General features: G+C 42.6%; 1 protein-coding gene across 1 annotated transcript in view; it reads left to right on the top strand.

The window, feature by feature from the left end:
• The window catches only part of HNRNPLL (heterogeneous nuclear ribonucleoprotein L like), a 122,300-nt gene extending 106,991 nt beyond the window's left edge, over positions 1–15,309 (top strand). The window contains exon 13 of the mRNA XM_040350780.1: positions 14,257–15,309. Coding sequence (XP_040206714.1) covers positions 14,257–14,312 — 56 coding nt within the window. The 3' untranslated portion in view covers positions 14,313–15,309. The remainder of the gene's footprint in view (positions 1–14,256) is intronic.
• Positions 15,310–19,007: the final 3,698 nt, after the last annotated feature.

Consider the following 19,007-nt stretch of genomic DNA (forward strand, 5'->3'; position numbering starts at 1 on the left):
CAACCAATCTAAAAAACTGCAGTTTTCTCGTCGGGAAAACCGGTCGTGTGTATGAGGCTTTAACCACTTGACCACTGGGCACTTAAACCCCCTTCCTAACCAGATACATTTTCAGCTTTCGGTGCTCTCACAATTTGAATGACAATTACTCAGTCATAAAACACTGTACCCATATGAAATTTGTGTCCTGTTTTTCACACAAATAGAGCTTTCTTTCGGTGGTATTTGATCACCTCTGTTTTTTTTATTTTTTGCGCTATAAAAGAAAAAAGACAGAAAATTCTGTAAAAAAAAAAAAAATAATCTTGTTTCTGTCATATTAGCAGGTTATTTCTCACACACAGCATATGCATACCACAAATACACCCCAAAACACATTCTGCTATTCCTCCTGAGTATGGAAATACCACATGTGTGAGACTTTTACACAGCGTGGCCACATACAGAGGCCCAACATGCAGGGAGCGCCATTAGGCGTTCTGGAGCACCCAAGCCAATCCTGACATTTCTCTTCTATATGTAAAAATCATCATTTATTTGCTAGAAAATTACATAGAACCCCAAAACATGATATATGCTTCTTTAGCAAAGACCCTAGAGAATACAATGGCGGCCATTACAACTTTTTATCTCGCACTGTATTTTCGCAGCAATTTTTCGAACGCGTGTTTTTTAAAAAAAAAACAGGTTTGGGCTTAAAAAAAAACACAAAACAGTAAAGTTAGCCCAATGTTTTTGCATAATATGAAAGATGAAGTTACTCCGAGTAAATAGATACCTAACATGTCACCCTTCAAAATTGCACACACTCGTGGAATGGCGCCAAACTTTGCTACTTAAAAATCCCCATAGGCGACGCTTTAATTATTTTTACTAGTTACATGTTTTTAGTTACAGATGAGTTCTAGGGCCAAAATGATTGCTCTCGCTCTAACGTTCGCTGCGATACCTCACATGTGTGGCTTGAACACCGTTTTCATATGTGGGCGGGACTTACGTGTGCGTTCGCTTCTGCGTGTGAGCACATGGGGACAGGGGCACTTTAAAAAATATATATATATATATATATTATTGTTCATTTTACTTTATTTATTTTAGTTTGACACTTTTTTCCCCAAAAATACATTTTTAGATCACTTTTATTCCTATGATAAGGAATGTAAACATCCCTTGTAATAGGAATATAGCATGACAGGTCCTCTTTACAGTGAGATGTGGGGTCAATAAGACCCCACATCTCACCTCTAGGCTGGGAAGCCTGAAATAAAACTAAAAAAAAAAATGATCCTGGCTTTGATCGTAGCGGTGAGTGGCGAGTATTGCTAAGTATTGCAGGGTATTGGAGTATTGCAGGGTATTGGAGTATTGCGGGGTATTGGAGTATTACAGGGTATTGGAGTATTGCGGGGTATTGGAGTATTGCAGGGTATTGCAGAGTATTGCAGGATATTGCAGGGTATTGCGCAGAGTATTGCACAGGGAATGGCAGAGTATTGCACAGGGAATTGCAGGGTACTGCAGAGTATTGCACACGGTATTGCAGAGTATTGCGCAGGGATGGATGGCTGGATCTGTGACTGCAATTGTCACAGATCCAGCCCACAGTGCTGCTGCTGCCTCCGCTCTCTCCCCTCTCCTCTCACACTGTACCGATCGGTACAGAGAGGGGAGGGAGGAACCGGCGTCATCACATGACGCCAGTTTGTTTACAAGTGATCGCTCCATTATTGGACGGAGCGATCACGTGGTAAACCGCCGATATCATAGGCGATTTACCGTGATCCGTGATGCGCTAGGTCCTCCGAGTGCGCGCCATTCTGGGAGGACGTTAACTAACGGCCTCCCGGGGTTAAGCAACTGCCCTGTAGACGTACTTTGTCTATAGGGCGGTTGTCAAGTGGTTAAAGGACCTTTGTAAGAAGGATTTTTTTTTCACCATTATTCATGTGACCTAATACTGGTTGGGTTTTATTTTTTATTTTTTTCACTAGCTTGAATATGCCAAGATAGTAATATTTGTATCCAGAGAAATGCTCTGCTTTTGTGCAGACATAAAGGAAATTGACTCCCTAATGAGGCAATATTGTACAGTATGCCCTTCGGACTTTGACTTCAATTGAACTCAAGCTGCTGAAGTTTGTGAAAAGCTGAAATGGACACATTCTTTTTTTCAGCTGAAAAACTTGTATGCGGCTGCCTATGTCACTATGTAAGTTTCCTAAATAAACCACATGGCTCCTGAAGGTGACCATTTGCATTAGCTTGTCACTAAATGTGCACTAAGAGTTAAACCACATCCTCTACAGCTTAAAAACATGTCAAGACAGTGAGCCAAAACAAATTGTGTTCTATGTGAATTTTGTGTTAGAATCCCATAAAATCCCAGAGAATAATTCTTTGAATAACAGATCTCAACAGTAAAGCTGGGTTTACATGCCAAGGTTTTTTGTTCCAACCAGTGGGTTGAACAGAGAAAAGAAAAAAAAAACTCTCAGATCCCCTCACCAACCCAAGCGGTGTAGATGCAGGGATCCCTGCTGATCTTTTGTATTCTGGCAGTGGGGACACCCCGCATGCAATGATCAAATGCTAGTTTTCCAGCATAACCTATCGACGTGACGGTTCTAACGACCAGCTTCTGTTGAACAGACAAGTACACACGTAACAAAATGTGTCTAGTTCCTGCTGAACCGGACGATTTCGATATGTATAGTGAGGGACAAAAAGTGTTTGATCCCCTGCTGATTTTGTACATTTGCCCACTGACAAAGAAATGATCAGTCTACAATTTTAATGGTTGGTTTATTTTAACACTGAGAGACAGATTACCACAAAAAAAAAAATCCACAAAAACACATTTCAAAAAAGTTATAAATTGATTTAATTTGCATTTTAATGAGTGAAATAAGTATTTGACCCCTTAGTCAAACATGACTTAGTAGTTGGTGGAGAAACCCTTGTTTTCAATCAGAGGTGAGACGTTTCTTGTAGTTGGCTACCAGGTTTGCACACATCTCGTGGGATTTCGTCCCACTCCTCTTGTCAGATCCTGTCCGTCATTAAGGTTTCATTGACGTTTCATAAAACTAATCTTTCAGCTCCCTCCACATATTTTCTAAAGGATTAAGGTCTGGACACTGGCTAGGCCACTCCATGACCTTAATTTGCTTCTTCTTGAACCACTCCTTTGTTGCCCTGGTCATGTGTTTTGGGTCATTGCCATGCTTAAATACCCATCTACATCTCATTTTCAAAGCCCTGGCTGAGGGAAGGAGGTTCTCACCCAAGATTTGATGGTACATGGCCCAGTCCATCGTCCTTTTTGATGCAGTGAAGTTGTCCTGTCCCCTTAGCAGATAACCACCCCCAAAGCATAATGTTTTCACCTCCATGTTTGATGGTCGGGATGGTGTTCTTAGGGTCATAGGCAGCATTCCTTCTCCAAACACGAGTTGAGTTGATGCCAAGGAGTTAGATTTTGATCTCATCTGACCACAACACTTTCACCTTGCGGGTGCTGCAGAATTTCAGTCCTTTGCGGCGTACTGTGTTACCAATTGTTTTCTATGTGACTATGGTCCCAGCTGCCTTGAGATCATTGACCAGATTCTTCCGTGTAGTTCTGGGCTGATTCCTCACAGTTCTCATGATCATTGAAACTCTACAAGGTGAGATTTTGCATGGAGCCCCAGACCGAGGGAGATTGACAGTTATTTTGTGTTTCTTCCATTTGCAAAAAATCGTGCCAATTGTTGTCACCCTCTCACCAAGTTGCTTGGCAATGGTCTTGTAGCCCATTCCAGCCTTGTCTAGAATCTTGTCCTTGACATCCTTGGACAGCTCTTTGGTCTTGGACATGGTGAAGAGATTGGAATCTGATTGTTGCTTCTGTGGACAGTGTCTTTTATACAGTTAAAGGGGTGGTTCCCCCATAAACAAATTTCTAACAATACATTCGGAAGACTGCTTACACTGCGGGTAGGCTGGCTTTTTTTTTTTTTCGTACATACCTTGATATCGCCGTTTCATCCCTCGGCTTCCGGGTATGAGTCTTGCTGGACCTAGTTGATTGACGTTCCTCCGACCGGCGCATACTGCGCGTCACGACTTTCCGACAGAAGCCGAACGTCATTGCGCAGGCGCCGTATAGAGTCGGCTCTATACGGCGCCTGCGCAGCGACGTTTCGTATGTACGAAAAAAAAAAAAAGCCAGCCTACCCGCAGTGTAAGCAGTCTTCCAAATGTATTGTTAGAAATTTGTTTTAAGGGGGAACCACCCCTTTAAGAGAGTGCTCCTAATCTCAGCTTGTTACCTGTGTAGAAGACACCTTGGAGCCAGAAGGGAGGATCAAATACTTATTTCACTCATTAAAATGCAAATCAATTTATAACTTTTTTGAAATGCGCATTTCTGGATATTTTTGTTGCTGTTCTGTCTCTCACTGTTAAAATCAACCGACCATTAAAATAATTATAGACTGGGGGCGTGGTCCGGACATGGCTGAGTGAGGACGTGTGCCTGAGGAGCTCCTGGTCTGACCCGTCCTTACCCAGCTATACAGCAAAATAACTACTCGTTTTTACCCGGCATGAACTCTGCTGGTAAGCGGAGAGAAAAGACACGGCTGCGGGTACCTCCCAAGCCCAGTAAGAGCGGAGATATCCAAAAATACCTTACCAGCACCAACGGATCCTTCAAGATGGCCGCCGCCAGTGGTGATGAGCCTCGTGGCATGCAATCTCCACAGCCCTCAGCGGCGACATTGAATATGGATCTTACCATTCCGGCTGTCTTCCAACCAGACGCACAGGACCCATCTCAGCCTCCCTCCACACCGCTGACTTTGAGGGCAGATGCAGAGCTGAGAGCACTGTTGCAAGCCCTGCAGACAAGATCAGATATAGAGGCCATCATCAGCAGACTGGAGGCATCACACCGTAAGGAGATAGAAGTGGTGCGGCAGGAGGTCCAGACATTGTCTGACCGTCTGGGATCGGGAGAATCGGCGGTGGCCACTCTCGAGAGTCGAATGTCGGCAATGGAGGCGACACAAGCTGCCCAGGCGGGCAAAATTCTCACCCAGCAACTCCAACTCGAAGAGATCGAGGACCGGAGCAGGCACAATAATCTGCGCCTGAGGGGCCTTCCAGAAGCCACGGGTGTGGAAGATCTGGTGGTGTCCACACTGGCAATCTTCAGGAGCTTAACAGGAGAGCTCTTCCCACCCACCCTGTAATTCGATCGGATTCACAGTGCCCCGGGCCCCCGATCGGTAGACCCAGATAGGCCGCGGGATGTCATATGCCAAATTCACCAATATGCACATAAAGAACTGATACTCCGGACAGCTTTGGAAAAAGGCGACGTGGAATTTGATGGAGCAGTACTTCGGATTATGCCCGACTTGTCCCGAGCGACACTACAACGATGGGCACTACTGAAGCCCGTGCTGGAGGCTGCAAGACGCGCTGGGCTTACATACAGATGGGGGTTTTTCCATCTCGGTCACCTTAAAGAAGGCACAGCATTCCTTCACCCTCCGCTCGCCGGCTGACCTCCCTGCCCTGTTTGACTTCATGGACGTGGAACAGGTCGAAGTACTTGATTGGCTCCAACCGCTGCCGCGCTCAGGACTGTCCGGAGTGAGGAGAGCCAGATCGCCCGGTCCATAGAGGAATCGGCGCAGACCCCGCCATGTCTCGGCAGAAGCACCAAGAGAGGACTAGCACACTGTCGGTGAGGTGAGCCCTGGAGTCTCAATAACTTTGTGTGCCTCGCCTTCCCCTGATCACCTTTTACTTTCTTCCCCGATATATTTTTTGACCCCCCCATTATTTTGTTGCTGCTCTCCCCGTTTTTTTTTTTCTCTTCTTCCCTCCCTCTCTACCGCTCCCCGGCATTATATGGTCCCCCTGTTTTGATCCTTTTTTTTTTTTTTAACAACCGCACAAGACAAACGATAAGGCTGATACGGCCCCCATATGCGGGCCATGTCCCCTCAGGATTCCCCCCCCCCCCCCTCCCACTTAATTTCTGATTTCCTTTTTCTCTCTGCTTTACTACACTTCCCTCTCTTCTTCCTCTATGCACACGTTGTCTCAGGTATAGGGCCTCAGAGGGTACAATAGTTTCTCTAATAAGATGTATTGGTAATCAGGGTTTTGGCAAAGCGACCCGGTCTGAAGCTGAGACGATGAGGGGATGCTCCGGATCCGTTAGATGGGACTCTCGTTGGTGGGCATCTCCTGCAATTACGGACTGTTTATTAAATACCTTTAACACCGATACCACTGTTAGTGTTGTGCCATTTGGATGCCTGTGAGCGTCTGTTACCGTACTTTGTAATGTAATATAATGTACATACTCTGTATGTTTTTTTCTCTCCTCTTCTGTTTCCTTTCCTTTTTTGAAAAACAATAAACTTATATTTGAAAAAAATAATTATAGATTGATCATTTCTTTGTCAGTGGGCAAACATACAAAATCAGCAGGGGATCACATACTTAGCTGGCCTGCATACAGAATGCATTAATTGTTTACATATTAGGAAATACAGTGCAGCACACATACAGCTCAGTACACTGTCCATACATGGCAGTTTGTGCCTGAGAACTTGTGAATGTGTGAGGAGCATTGCCTCATGGGACATGTAGTCCTCGACAGCAAGTAAGTGGTTCTAAAGGCAGATGTTTTTCTTACCTTGCTATAGGACCTGTCATTCTTTTTTCTGTTAGGGATGTTTACATTCCTTGTAATAGTAATAAAAGTGACCCAAAAAAGTATTGCAATGACCACCATTTTATTCTCTAGGGTGTTGGGGAAAAAAATGTATAATGTTTGGGGGTTCTAAGTAATTTTCTAGCAAAAAAATTGTTTTTAAAATGCAAACACCGAGTCTGAAAAACAGGCTCGGTCCTTAAGTGGTTAACATTGTTTTCTTATGGGACACATTCACACTTTTTTCGGCTGCTGTCTATTTGAAAAAGGTCAAGGACTTTTTCTCAAAGCAAAACAGTGATTTTTTGGTTCAATAGACTTCAATAGAGAAGCTGCTGAAAAGCATGTAGTGCCTTTTTGCAGCGATTTGCATTTTTTAATCTGCCCAACAACAAATTGGCCAATAAAAGCATAAAAAATGCATTTGATTAATCAAAACCATAATCGGCCAACTACCGGTAATCTATTATGAAAATAATCGTTAGTTGCTGCCCTAGTTCTATCAGATTACCGCTACCTATCAGATTGTGCAACGGAAGTGACCTTCCAATCAAAAAAAAAACGTACTGCGCATGGCATGATGCGTTTCACACACTTTATGATGTGACGGGTAGCAGTCTTCTGATAGAACAGCAGATTTGGACGAATGCGCAAGTGTGACGGGCGCGAGCACGCACCAATGATGATTACAGATCAGATTGTTAAAAAACCCATCAGATTTTAGCACCATTACAACAACCCAATCGGACATCTTATTACACCCAGCTACGTCTTAAGTTTCAGTCATTTTAGCAAGTGCCTTTCAGCGCCTCCCATCATTGACACCTATCGGTGCCATCTCTCAGTGCTGCATATTAATGCCACCCCATCAGTGCCACCTATCAGTGCCCATTGATTCTGCATATTGGTGCCACCTCATCGGTGCCCATCAGTGACACCTATCAGTGCTACATAAGAAGATATCATTAGTCTGTATTGTGTTTTGAAAATTGTCACAAGACATTAAAAAAAAGTATCGATAATCGGTATCGGCGAGTACTTGAAAAAAAGTATTGGTACTTGTACTTGATCTTAAAGTGGTATTGGTACAACCCTAGTATATACCTAGGGTAAGACAAACCTCTGGTTGTAATTATGTAACAATGTATGTTCCACTCCACTGTGTGCCAACTGACTGTGAGGATGGGACCCTGTGCTGTGGGAGAAATGGCTGCTTTACGCCAAAATCTGTAGAGAAACACACGTTAATGGGTCAGCTGTTTTTTGGGCTTTTTAAGGCTGACCTGAACAGCATTTAAGGCCCCACCCTACAGACAGGAGGTCTGTTCCTAGGAGCCAGGAGAGCTCCCATCTCTCTGAGTGAAGAGAGAGGCTGCATGGGTTGCAGCTAGAAGCTGTGTGCTTCAAAAGGACAAGTCGCTGTGTGCGAATCTAATGCTGTGTGCAGATAAGTCGCTGTGTGCGAATTAGAAGCTGTGTGCTTCAAAAGGACAAGTCGCTGTGTGCGAATCTAATGCTGTGTGCAGATAAGTCGCTGTGTGCGAATCAAACGCTGTGTGCGGACTGGTGATTTTTGCAAGACACAGAAATGATGAAACCCCCCTGCGAGGGCTACTTTTTGTTTTCTTTGAACTTTTCTTTTAAATAAAAGTGGGCTACCAGCCCTTAAAAACTCAGTATTGGATTGGCGTCTCACTGAAAAACGCATCTACCCTTGGAGTCTGATCCCCCAATCTCACACAACATATACCACACTCATCAGATTGAATTGACTCCTTGTTTGCACAAAAAAGTCAGAAAATGCTTTGTTGTAATATACACATCAAAGACTGGAAACTGTTGCCACTTTGGTGCAAGAACCACATATGGCCAGTCAAAGATAAACCCAAGGGTGCCGCTGGCTGCCATCACTGCCTGCCTCCCAGGACCACTGGGGTTTAGCATAAGCAACATTAAGGAGAAAAGGGGAAGCCTCTCATAGTAAAATAACATTTATTCAAACAATAAAACAAGGTAAACATGCACACAGTGTGTAAAAGTAGGTCAGGCATCTACAGCAATAAACCAGGAAGCCCTGCTGGCTTTCCAGCGTGCGTTCCACCAGACTAGAAGTGACGTAATTGGGAGTTTCACCCAATGCGTTTTGTCATTTAGATGCAGCATCCTCAGGAGCAGCCTGAAAAATAATTGTTGGTACTTGTCTTTTCTGCTGCCTGCACCACTGAACTTTAGTCTGTTGAAGTGATTGTAAAGGCAAAGGCTTTTTATCTTAATTTATTCTATGCAAAAAAAAGCCTTCTGTGTTCAGCAGGCCCCCAATCCTAACCTGAGGTCCATCTAGATCAGTGGTTCTCAACCCCTGTCCTCAGGACCCACTAACAGGCCAGGATTGCAAGATAACTGAAAGGCATCACAGGTGATATAATTTGCTGCTCAGCCAATGCAGTATTCTAGTCTGCATCTCCTCAAGGTAATACTTCAAATCTAGCTTGTTAGTGGGTCCTGAGGACAGGAGTTGAAAACCACGGATCTAGATGCAGCGATGTTGCAGGAGTTTCTCGGCTGCCCGGGACTCTCCTCCTCCTGATTGGCTGAGACAGCAGCATGGTGCCATTTGGCTCCCGCAGCTGTCAATTAAGGTCAGTCAGCCAATGAGATAAAGGGGGCCGGGCTGCGGTTCCATGTCTGAATGTTTTGCAAAGAGAAAGAGCCTATTTTAATGTGCATATGTCGCGTGGTGATACCGCGAATGCACCTGTATAAAATGTGCCACCGCCCCGATATATCGAGAATTTAGGTGAGGAACTATTGATTGGGCTTTGAGGGCACACAGTACAATTTGGTATAGAAAACTAGAGATTTATTGAGTATGAAATATCATATAAAATCAAACAGACATAAAATCGAATTTAGGTCAGTGACTAATACTACAAGGGTAGTGACAACAATATACAATCTTATTATATACAAGCTTTATCTGGCAAGCACAGTTACAAGTATAATGTTGAGTTGTGTATCCCATGTGGTATTTCCGGAGGTTTACTGGAGGCCTTGCTCTACATGTTACGCGCGTTAGCGCTTCCTCAGGAGCATAAGATATTGCATCTATTAAAACATATATACAGGAAAACAATTAAGTTCACAAGTATACATACATAGGAAAAAGATTTTTGTGTTATAAACAACACATAGAAAATAACATAAACATAACAAATTATATAAAGAAAAACAACATATAGACACAAGAATTGTAAAATATTTGCATTTGTCAGCGTAGGTGCGGTAGAGCAAAGGGGCAGCGTGTCACCAAAACCCATTGAGATAGATAAAAAGAGAAAGCATCACAGAAGTTTGACGCCAAGAGGGAAGGGGGTAAAATGAAAAGGGAAGAGAAAGGAAAAGAAAAAAAAAGGGGGGGGAAGGGGAAAAAAGAAGGAGAAAAGAAAAAAAGGGAAAGGGGGGAGGGGAGAAAAGGAAAGTGCAGGAATAAGGGATAGAAGAATAAAGGGGGAGGAAAATGGGGAAAGAGGAGGGAGGGGGAAGGGAAGGGACAGGGTGAGGAGGTAGAAAAGAGAGGGGAAGGGAAATAGTTAATGTGGGTAAATAAAAGGCATGGATAACTTACAAAATAAGTCGCATTGGGGGTAGACAAGCGACAGTAGTGTCCTAACCCCACAGTGGCTGAGTGGACAAAGTCTGTCAATCCAGCCTAACGTGGGGATAATATCTGTAGACAATATGGAGTTACATTTTTTTGAGTTAGACAGGTATTAATATGGTACTTTTATAGGACAGAATGAGAGGGGAAGGGAAAGGGGGGATTATTTTTTGGGGGGGATTTTTTGGAAAGAATGATTAAACCTACTGTATCTGGATACCTACTCACCAAAAAACACATAAAGGATTGTAAAAAAGGGTGATCAGACAGTCAGGTGCTGGTAAGCACTTAAATTCAGATCCGGGGATCTGCACGTGCGGTATTTCAATGCTCAATGTGCTGGGCTAGATAGGGTAAATGAAAACATCTAGTAACGCAGTCTTTCGATCCTAGGTATAAGTGCCAGAGGGTATTGTGTGATACTGCCAGAACAGAATCCTAAAAATAAAACGAGTATATGAAAGGGTGAGTCTCCAATGTAAATGACTGAGAGTCATTATTGGCATTAAGGCCCTATGTTTAGACCTATATGGTAAAGTAAGGGTGTGTGTACCTGTATATATGGAAAAAATTGTTTGAACAAGAGAGTCAAACTTAAAAGGAGGACTATAGGGAAATACACCTGACTAAATAATTATTCAAAAGTAGAAAATGTATTATTAAATATTAATAGTACATATAGTGGAAGAACTTGGTTGGATAAGGAACAATATTATTAAAAGATTGGCTGCAGTGCGGTTCACCGACTATAGGGTATATTGAGACCAGCAAGGCAGCCTCCACATACTAACAATAAAGAAAAAATATATACAGAACATATAAACATAAAGGCCATCCGGATATCAGATAGTATGGAGGGATATATATTGCAGGGAAATCCCTGAGTGAAATTACCAATAAACCAACTTATTGAAAAAGTAAAGAAAATATATTATCCCTCCAGTCTCATCTGAAGCTCGAGCTGCTGAGAAAAATAAGAAACCAGAGGTGGCAGAGATAAAGGGAAGAGGAATCAATGTAGCAATCTTATAATAATCAAAGAGGGAGCAGGAAATCCTGTGTATATCCTCATATGGTTGATGTTGAATGTACTCCGCTACATATAGGTTCAGACCAGGAATATTGTATCTCTGCTGGTTGATATAAGGCAACTGTGGCTGATGGATATTCACATATCTAGAGAAAAAAAATAATAAGGGACAGGAAATTACCTGTATACGTCCTTACAAAGTGAAAGTGCAGTAATTGCAGCAATGTCTAGAAAAGATTGGATTCCTGAGGCAAAAAGACCCGCATATATTTCAGAGGGGTCCCTGAAAGTCCAGCTTATGATTTCAGTATTTTCCAATAAATGCGTTCTCATAAAATATAGAAGAGAAAAGCATTAATTCACAATGGGTACTTTACCAGTCCTGGAACATTCAGGTGTTTGCTTCTGCCGTTCGTGATTGTAGTCCACAGATGGAAAGATCGCAGCGTCTGTGTATCCAGCCAAGCTGGTTGAGAAGAATTCTCCAGCCGTTTGCAATCATGTAGGGGGATCTGTTCAAGTGTAGATAACAGACAGACCAACTAGTGTCCTCATACTCTGAAGGTATTGCTTCGTGTGGGTTATTCAACGTTTGCAGTGATTAGCTTTGTAGCCGGTTTTACTGTTGTCCCCAAAGACTCACATCCGTAGGTTTGAAACAGGAATCAAATCATGTTCTATATCCATCAATAGTTGCCTGAAGTTTTAGCTCTGCTCTCAGTTGTATTTGTCATACAGTCTCAGATAGCTACTTAAGCCTCATCGTGTGAGAATCACACAGACATGCAAGTCTGTAAGATAGCCGGATGGTCAAAATAAAAAAGATCCTCGCCGACTAGTTTCGCATGGTCAATGCATAGCTTCGTCTGGGCGTATCGATGCACATCAGGGTTTCCTCTTTATAGTGTCCTTCCCTGATTGCAATCGTTGATTAGTTAATTGAGAAAAGAGGAAAGAAAAAGGAAAAAAACAAGGACAATAGTAATTGTATAGACATGTGTTTCTGATATAGCACCCTACCTGATTGTAAGGAGCTGTGTCAGCTGGAGCAGCGAGGTCCGTCGCGTCAGTGATGACGTCATCTCCGAGCGTCCATCACGTGACCCGGCGTCGAACGTGATGGAGTAAGAGATGGTTGGATAAGGAGGGCGGGCACAGCAGGTACAGCGCCCAATGAGGGAGCTAGGAAAACGAGGCAGGAGGACAATTAGGTGCCGTACGTAGTGCAGACAACGCTGCATCACATGGTATTCCCCCACGTGGGCTGCAATAACATTGTTGAACGGCGTCACACATAACGCGCTATCAGGTCGGCATGGAGACCGCCCAACAGGGCGGGTATATCGCCTAGACCGGCCAGTGGGAAAGGGTTATCAGGGAGGGGGGAGAAGGAGTATGGAGGACAAGGGGTAAACAACCGTTCACATCGGCTCAGTAGGTCCATATAGAGGTTGTTAGAAGGAGGGGAAAAAAGAAACAGTGACAGCAGGTTAGGTGAGGTGGTTATAACTAAGATGGAAACAAGGTTATAAGGAACCATATCGCAGCCCAATGCTGCACCGCACCGACATAACAAATACTCTACCACAGATGAACAAAGCACATTGTAGTATTAGTCACTGACCTAAATTCGATTTTATGTCTGTTTGATTTTATATGATATTTCATACTCAATAAATCTCTAGTTTTCTATACCAAATTGTACTGTGTGCCCTCAAAGCCCAATCAATAGTTCCTCACCTAAATTCTCCATGTCTGAATGGGCACAGGGAGCTGTGGCTCAGTTCAGGTGACCCCATAACAATCTGCTTGCTGTGGGGGCACTCAACAGGAGGGAGGGACCAGGAGTGCTGAAGAGGGATCCGAGAAGAGGAGGCTCTGGGCTGCTCTGTGCAAAACCGCTTCACAGAGCAGGTAAGTAAAACATGTTTGTTGTTTTTATACCAAAAAAAATGACTTTACAATCACTTAAAGGTGCTAGGCTACTGAAAAATCTTCAGCATCAGGCCCCGTACACACGACCGTTTTCCTCTGCAAAATTAATCAAGAAAAATGTTGGCAGAGCATTTTTGCAGAGAAAAACGGTATGTTTTTCATCGAGAAAACTGTTGTGGATCTCGACGAGAAAAAAAGAGAACATGCTCTCTTTTTTTCTCGTCGGGAGTCTTAATTTCCTCGTCGTGTTTCTCGTTGGGCTGGTTTAAGACCAGAAACACGTTCGTGTGTATGCTTAGAAACCTGCACATGCTCAGAATAAAGTATGATACAGGAGCGCACCTTCGGTAAAAGTAGCGTTCGTAATGGAGATAGCACATTCGTCACGCTGTAACAGACTGAAAAGCGTGAATTGTCTCTCACCAAACTTTTACTTAACACGCAGTAACATGAGATTAGCAAAAGCAGCCCCAAGGGTGGCGCCAGTGGAATCAAACTTCCCTTTATAGTGCCGTCGTACGTGTTGTACGTCACCGCGTTTGAGAACGACGAGATTTTGTCTTGACAGTGTGTATGCAAAGAAAGCTTGACAAGATTCTCGACAAGCCTGACAAGAAATTTGTCGAGGAAAACAATGTTTCTTTCGTGTGTACGAGGCCTCAGACTTCTTTTTAAGCCTTGTGTGTGCTGTGGTTCCATCTGACTTATTTTTACAACATTTTAAACTACCTACAGAGTAATTTTTAAGCAGTTTACACTTCGGATGGTTCTCCAGCAATCGAAAAAATACAGTAACTAGTTGCAGAAAAATATATGTACATGTGTGTACACTTTTATTGGAAGCAGAATAATAATTTGTAACGCTCGTATATTTTGCCATGCAGACTTTACTAAAAATGTTATTTTTTTCCACAGATGGTTCCAATCCATATACATTGAAGCTGTGTTTCTCTACCTCTTCCCATCTTTAAACAAGAGTATCGCAGAGCTTTTGTACTCTGCATGATTAACAATGCCTTGTATTGAATATATGTTCTTAGATGTTTAAAGCAGCACTACATGTTTTTATTATAAATGTTAGCTTAATTTAATATGGAAATATGGGATATAACAATAACAAAATGTATTTGAATATCTTGCAAATTTCCATTACCAGTAATTCTCATGGATTGAGGTTTTAGTCTCCTTAATAAGAACGCCTGACTGGTGGTTTTGTTTTCTGTACCGTATTTTTCGATCCATAAGTTGCACTTTGTCTGTGCATCTTATGGAGCGAATACTGACCAGCAGAGCCGCTGATAGGGGAATCGTCTTGGTGACAGAATCTCTCTGCCCCCAGCTAAATCCTGTTTCTTCCCTGCCTTCTGCTGCTATAGGGAGATTAACAAAAGGCATTGTTCTTTAAATAACATCTGCATTCACATGTAAATTGTTATGTAAATGCGGTCAGCCGCCGTGATTCATATGCAAATCAAGCCCCACCCTCTGCATGCTGCCCACCTAGAGGATGTAAAAAGCATACAGGTGAGCATAGGGGGCATATAGAGGTAATCAAAAAGGGGGGCTTGAGGTGCAGAGGTGAGCAGAAGAGGTGTGCAGTCAGCTGAGCAGAGGTGGTGTACAGAGGTGCAGAGTTGAATGGGAAGGAATAGTTGGAGTGCAGAGGTTAATACAGTAGGGGTTTGGGGGACAGAGGTCAGCAGATTGATGAGTTAGAGGGGCAGAGTTGTACTGAGAGGGAGATAATAATGCAGAGATTAGTAGAGAGATGGGGGGGGGGGGGGGGTTACTGTAAATACACCTGTTATATGGCTAGTCAGTGTAAATGTCTCAATGACATTGGTGGTTGATGTAAATACTCCTGTTGTGTTGGGTCAGTGTAAATGTCCCAGTTACATTGGGGATCAGTGTAGAGTGCCCCCTTAAGCCTCGTACACACAACCGAGTTTCTCGGCAATAACCAGCAAGAAACTTGCTGGGAGATATTTTTTTGCCGAGGAAACCGGTCGTGTGTACATTTTCGCCGAGGAAACTGTCGAGAAACTCGACGAGCCAAAAAGAGAGCAAGTTCTCTATTTCCTCGACGGGAATGGAGAAACTTGCCTTGTCGAGTTCCTCGACAGCCTAACAAGGAACTCGACAAGGAAAACGATGTGTTTCGCCCGTCGAGTTCCTCGGTCGTGTGTACAAGGCTTTACATTGATTGTCAGTGTAGAAATATTATTTGGTTATATTTTATTAAATATTTTAGTCCACCATTTGGTTCAGATTTTTTTCATATTTTCCTCCTCTAAAACCTAGGTGCATCTTATGGTCAGGTTCGTCTTATGGAGCGAAAAATACGGTATATAGAAATATATAATGCTGCTTTTAATTTGCATGTATGCATTCTCACTAAGACCCCTTTCACACTGAGGCCCTTTTCAGGCCTTTTAACGCTATAAATGGCACCTGAAAAGCGCCGCTCATGCCTCCCCAGTGTAAAAACTGAGTGCTTTCACACTGGGGCAGTGCACTTGCAGGACGGGAAAAAAATCTTTTGGGCGGTTTTGGAACGGTGTATACACCATTCCCAAAATGCCCTGCCCGTTGAAATTAATGGGCAGCGCTGCCAAAGCGGCTGCCAAGCAATTCGGCAGTGCCACAACACGGGCACTTTTAACCCTTTCTTTGGCCGCTAGCAGGGGTTAAAAGTGCCTCGCTAGCGGGCGAAAAGCATCGCTAAAATGACGGTAAAGAGACGCTAAAACAAACAACGCTTTAACGCTAACGCACCCCTTCCGCAGTGTGAAAGTAGCCTTAATTTCTTTGTGATATACAGAATTATTTCAATATATTTGTGTTAATGTGCATTGTGTTGGTCCTAAAGAGGATATCCAGTTTTACCTAAAACTTTCTTTCATAGCCCTATCTGTAGTAACATGGAGGACCCCCCATGCCAGCTGCTGGGTTTTACTAGTAGCTACAACCTCCATTATCATTTGCTGGGGAAGTCTAATATTGTAGTCCTGACAAAGACTTTTTTCTACTTTTATGATGGGGCTGTGGGAGTTGGGAACCCCTTCATGTAACTACACAGAGGGGTAAATAAATGATTGGGGTTTTCCAGTAAACCAAGAAATCCTCTTTGTTTCATAGGAAAGGGTTTATTAGTAAATGGTGATTATAAAGTAGGTAGTCTACATTTCACATATACATCTCATACCATCTCATGAGCCAACTTCCTTAAACTACAAACCTTGCTAGAAGGCATAAATTGGGATAAAATCTTAGAAACAAAGAACGGGGATGAGAGATGGGTTTGCTTTAAGAGCATATTAAATAATAAGGGCATTGGCCAATGCATCCCATTGGGTAATCATTTTAAAAGTGCAAACAAAAGTCCTGGATAGCTTAATCCAAAGTAAAAATGCATATAAAAGTAAAGGAGAAGACCTTCAAAAAATACAAGGTTGAGGGATCATCAGCATTCAGACTTTATAAAGAATTCAACAAGAAATGTAAGGGTGCAATTTGGGCGGCTAAGATAGAACATGAAAGACACATAGCGGAGGAGAGCAAAAAAAATCCCAAGATATTCTTTAAGTATGTAAACAGTAAAAAAGGGAGGACAGACCATAATGGCTGAGGAAGGACATTTGGTTACAAAGGATGGGGAGATGGCAAAGGTATTGAATGTATTCTTCTCCTCCTACTTCACAAGGGAATTAGGGGGGCTTCAGTAACCAAAACTGCAGTGTTTATCCTCATGACACATCACAGGAAGCATAGTTAACAGAGAACAGAATTAAAATTAACATTAATAAATCAACTGGCCAGATAGCTTGCACCCAAGGGTACTTAGGTACCTTAGTCAAGTAATTTCCAGACCATTGTTCCTAATTTTTACAGACAGTCTATTGACTGGAATGGTACCAGCTGATTGGAGAAAAGCCAATGTAGCACCAATATTTAAAAAGGGCCCAAAATACATCCCTGGGAATTACAGACCAGTTAGCCTAACATCAATAGTATGTAAGCTCTTGGAAGGGATGATAAGGGACTATATACAAGATTTTTGTAATGAGAACGGTATCATTGGCAGTAATCAGCATGGATTCATGAAGAATTATTCTTGCCAAACCATTCTATTAACCTTCTATGAGGAGGTGAGTTGCCATCTAGATAAAAGAAGGCCATAGATGTGGTGTATCTGGATTTTGCTAAAGCATTTGACACAGTTCCCATCAAAGTTTACTGTACAAAATAAGGTCCATTGACTATAGGGTAAGTACATGGATTGAAAACTGGCTACAAGGGCAGGTTCAGAGGGTGGTGATAAATGGGGAGTACTCAGTGTGGTCAGGGGTGGGTAGTGGGATCCCCCAAGGTTTTGTGCTGGGACCAATCCTGTTTAATTTGTTCATAAATGACCTGGAGGTAGGGGTAAACAGTTCAATCTCTGTATTTGCGGATGATACTAAGCTAAGCAGGGCAATAACTTCTCCGAAGATGTGGAAACCTTGCAAAAAGATTGGAACAAATTAATGGGGTGGGCAACTACATGGCAAATGAGTTTCAATGTAGAAAAATATAAAATATAAAATAATGCATTTGGGTGGCAAAAATATGAATGCAATCTATACACTGGGGGGAGAACCTCTGGGGGAATCTAGGATGGAAAAGGACCTGGGGGTCCTAGTAGATGATAGGCTCAGAAATGGCATGTAATGCCAAACTTCTGCTAACAAAGCAAACAGAATATTGGCATGCATTAAAAAGGGGAATAACTCCAGGAGATAAAACGATAATTCTTCCGCTCTACAAGGCTGCACCTAGAGTATGCTGTCCAGTTCTGGGCACCAGTCCTCAGGAAGGATGTACTGGAAATGGAGTGAGTACAAAGAAGGGCAACAAAGCTAATAAAGTGTCTAGAGGATATTAATAATGAGGAAAAGTTGCGAGCACTGAACTTATTCTCTCTGGAGAAGAGACGCTTGAGAGGGGATATGATTTAAATTTACAAATACCAGACTGGTGACCCCACAATAGGGATAAAACTTAACAAGACACGGAGCCACTCATCAAAATTAGAAGAATAGGGGTTTAACCTTAAAGTACGTAGATGGTTCTTTACTGTAAGAACAGCAAGGGTGTGCAATTTCCTTCCACGGGTGGTGGTCCCAGCGGGGGGCATCGATTAGTTTCAAGAAACTATTAGATAAGCACCTGAATGACCACAACATACAGGGATATGCAAGGTAATACTGACATGTAATCACACACATAGGTTGTCTTTTTTTCAACCTCACCTACTATTTACTATAAACATTCATAAATACTGTAGTCATTAGTGTGCATAATTGCAAATACATTTTAAAAACCTCCATGTTATTAGTGCAGCGTTATCAGTAATATTATTAGGCAGGTATTTAGACTTTTTCAGAACGTTTTTTACTTATTTGGATTTGACCATTCTGTATGCTTTTTAGCATCTGATAAATGTGCTTTCCATTTTTAAGATAGACGGTAGAATAAACCCTTTCCATTTTATTTAAAGTTAAAACTAAATAGTCGTGTCTCTTTTTCATTGTAAATCAGCTGTTTAAACTGTGTCATTCAGCTTGGATGCCTCACTGCTCAGGCCTGTCCAGCTAATTCTTATGCAACATTGCATGGACTGGAAA

Source organism: Rana temporaria, chromosome 4 (genome assembly GCF_905171775.1).
Source record: "Rana temporaria chromosome 4, aRanTem1.1, whole genome shotgun sequence".
Lineage (NCBI taxonomy): Eukaryota > Metazoa > Chordata > Amphibia > Anura > Ranidae > Rana > Rana temporaria.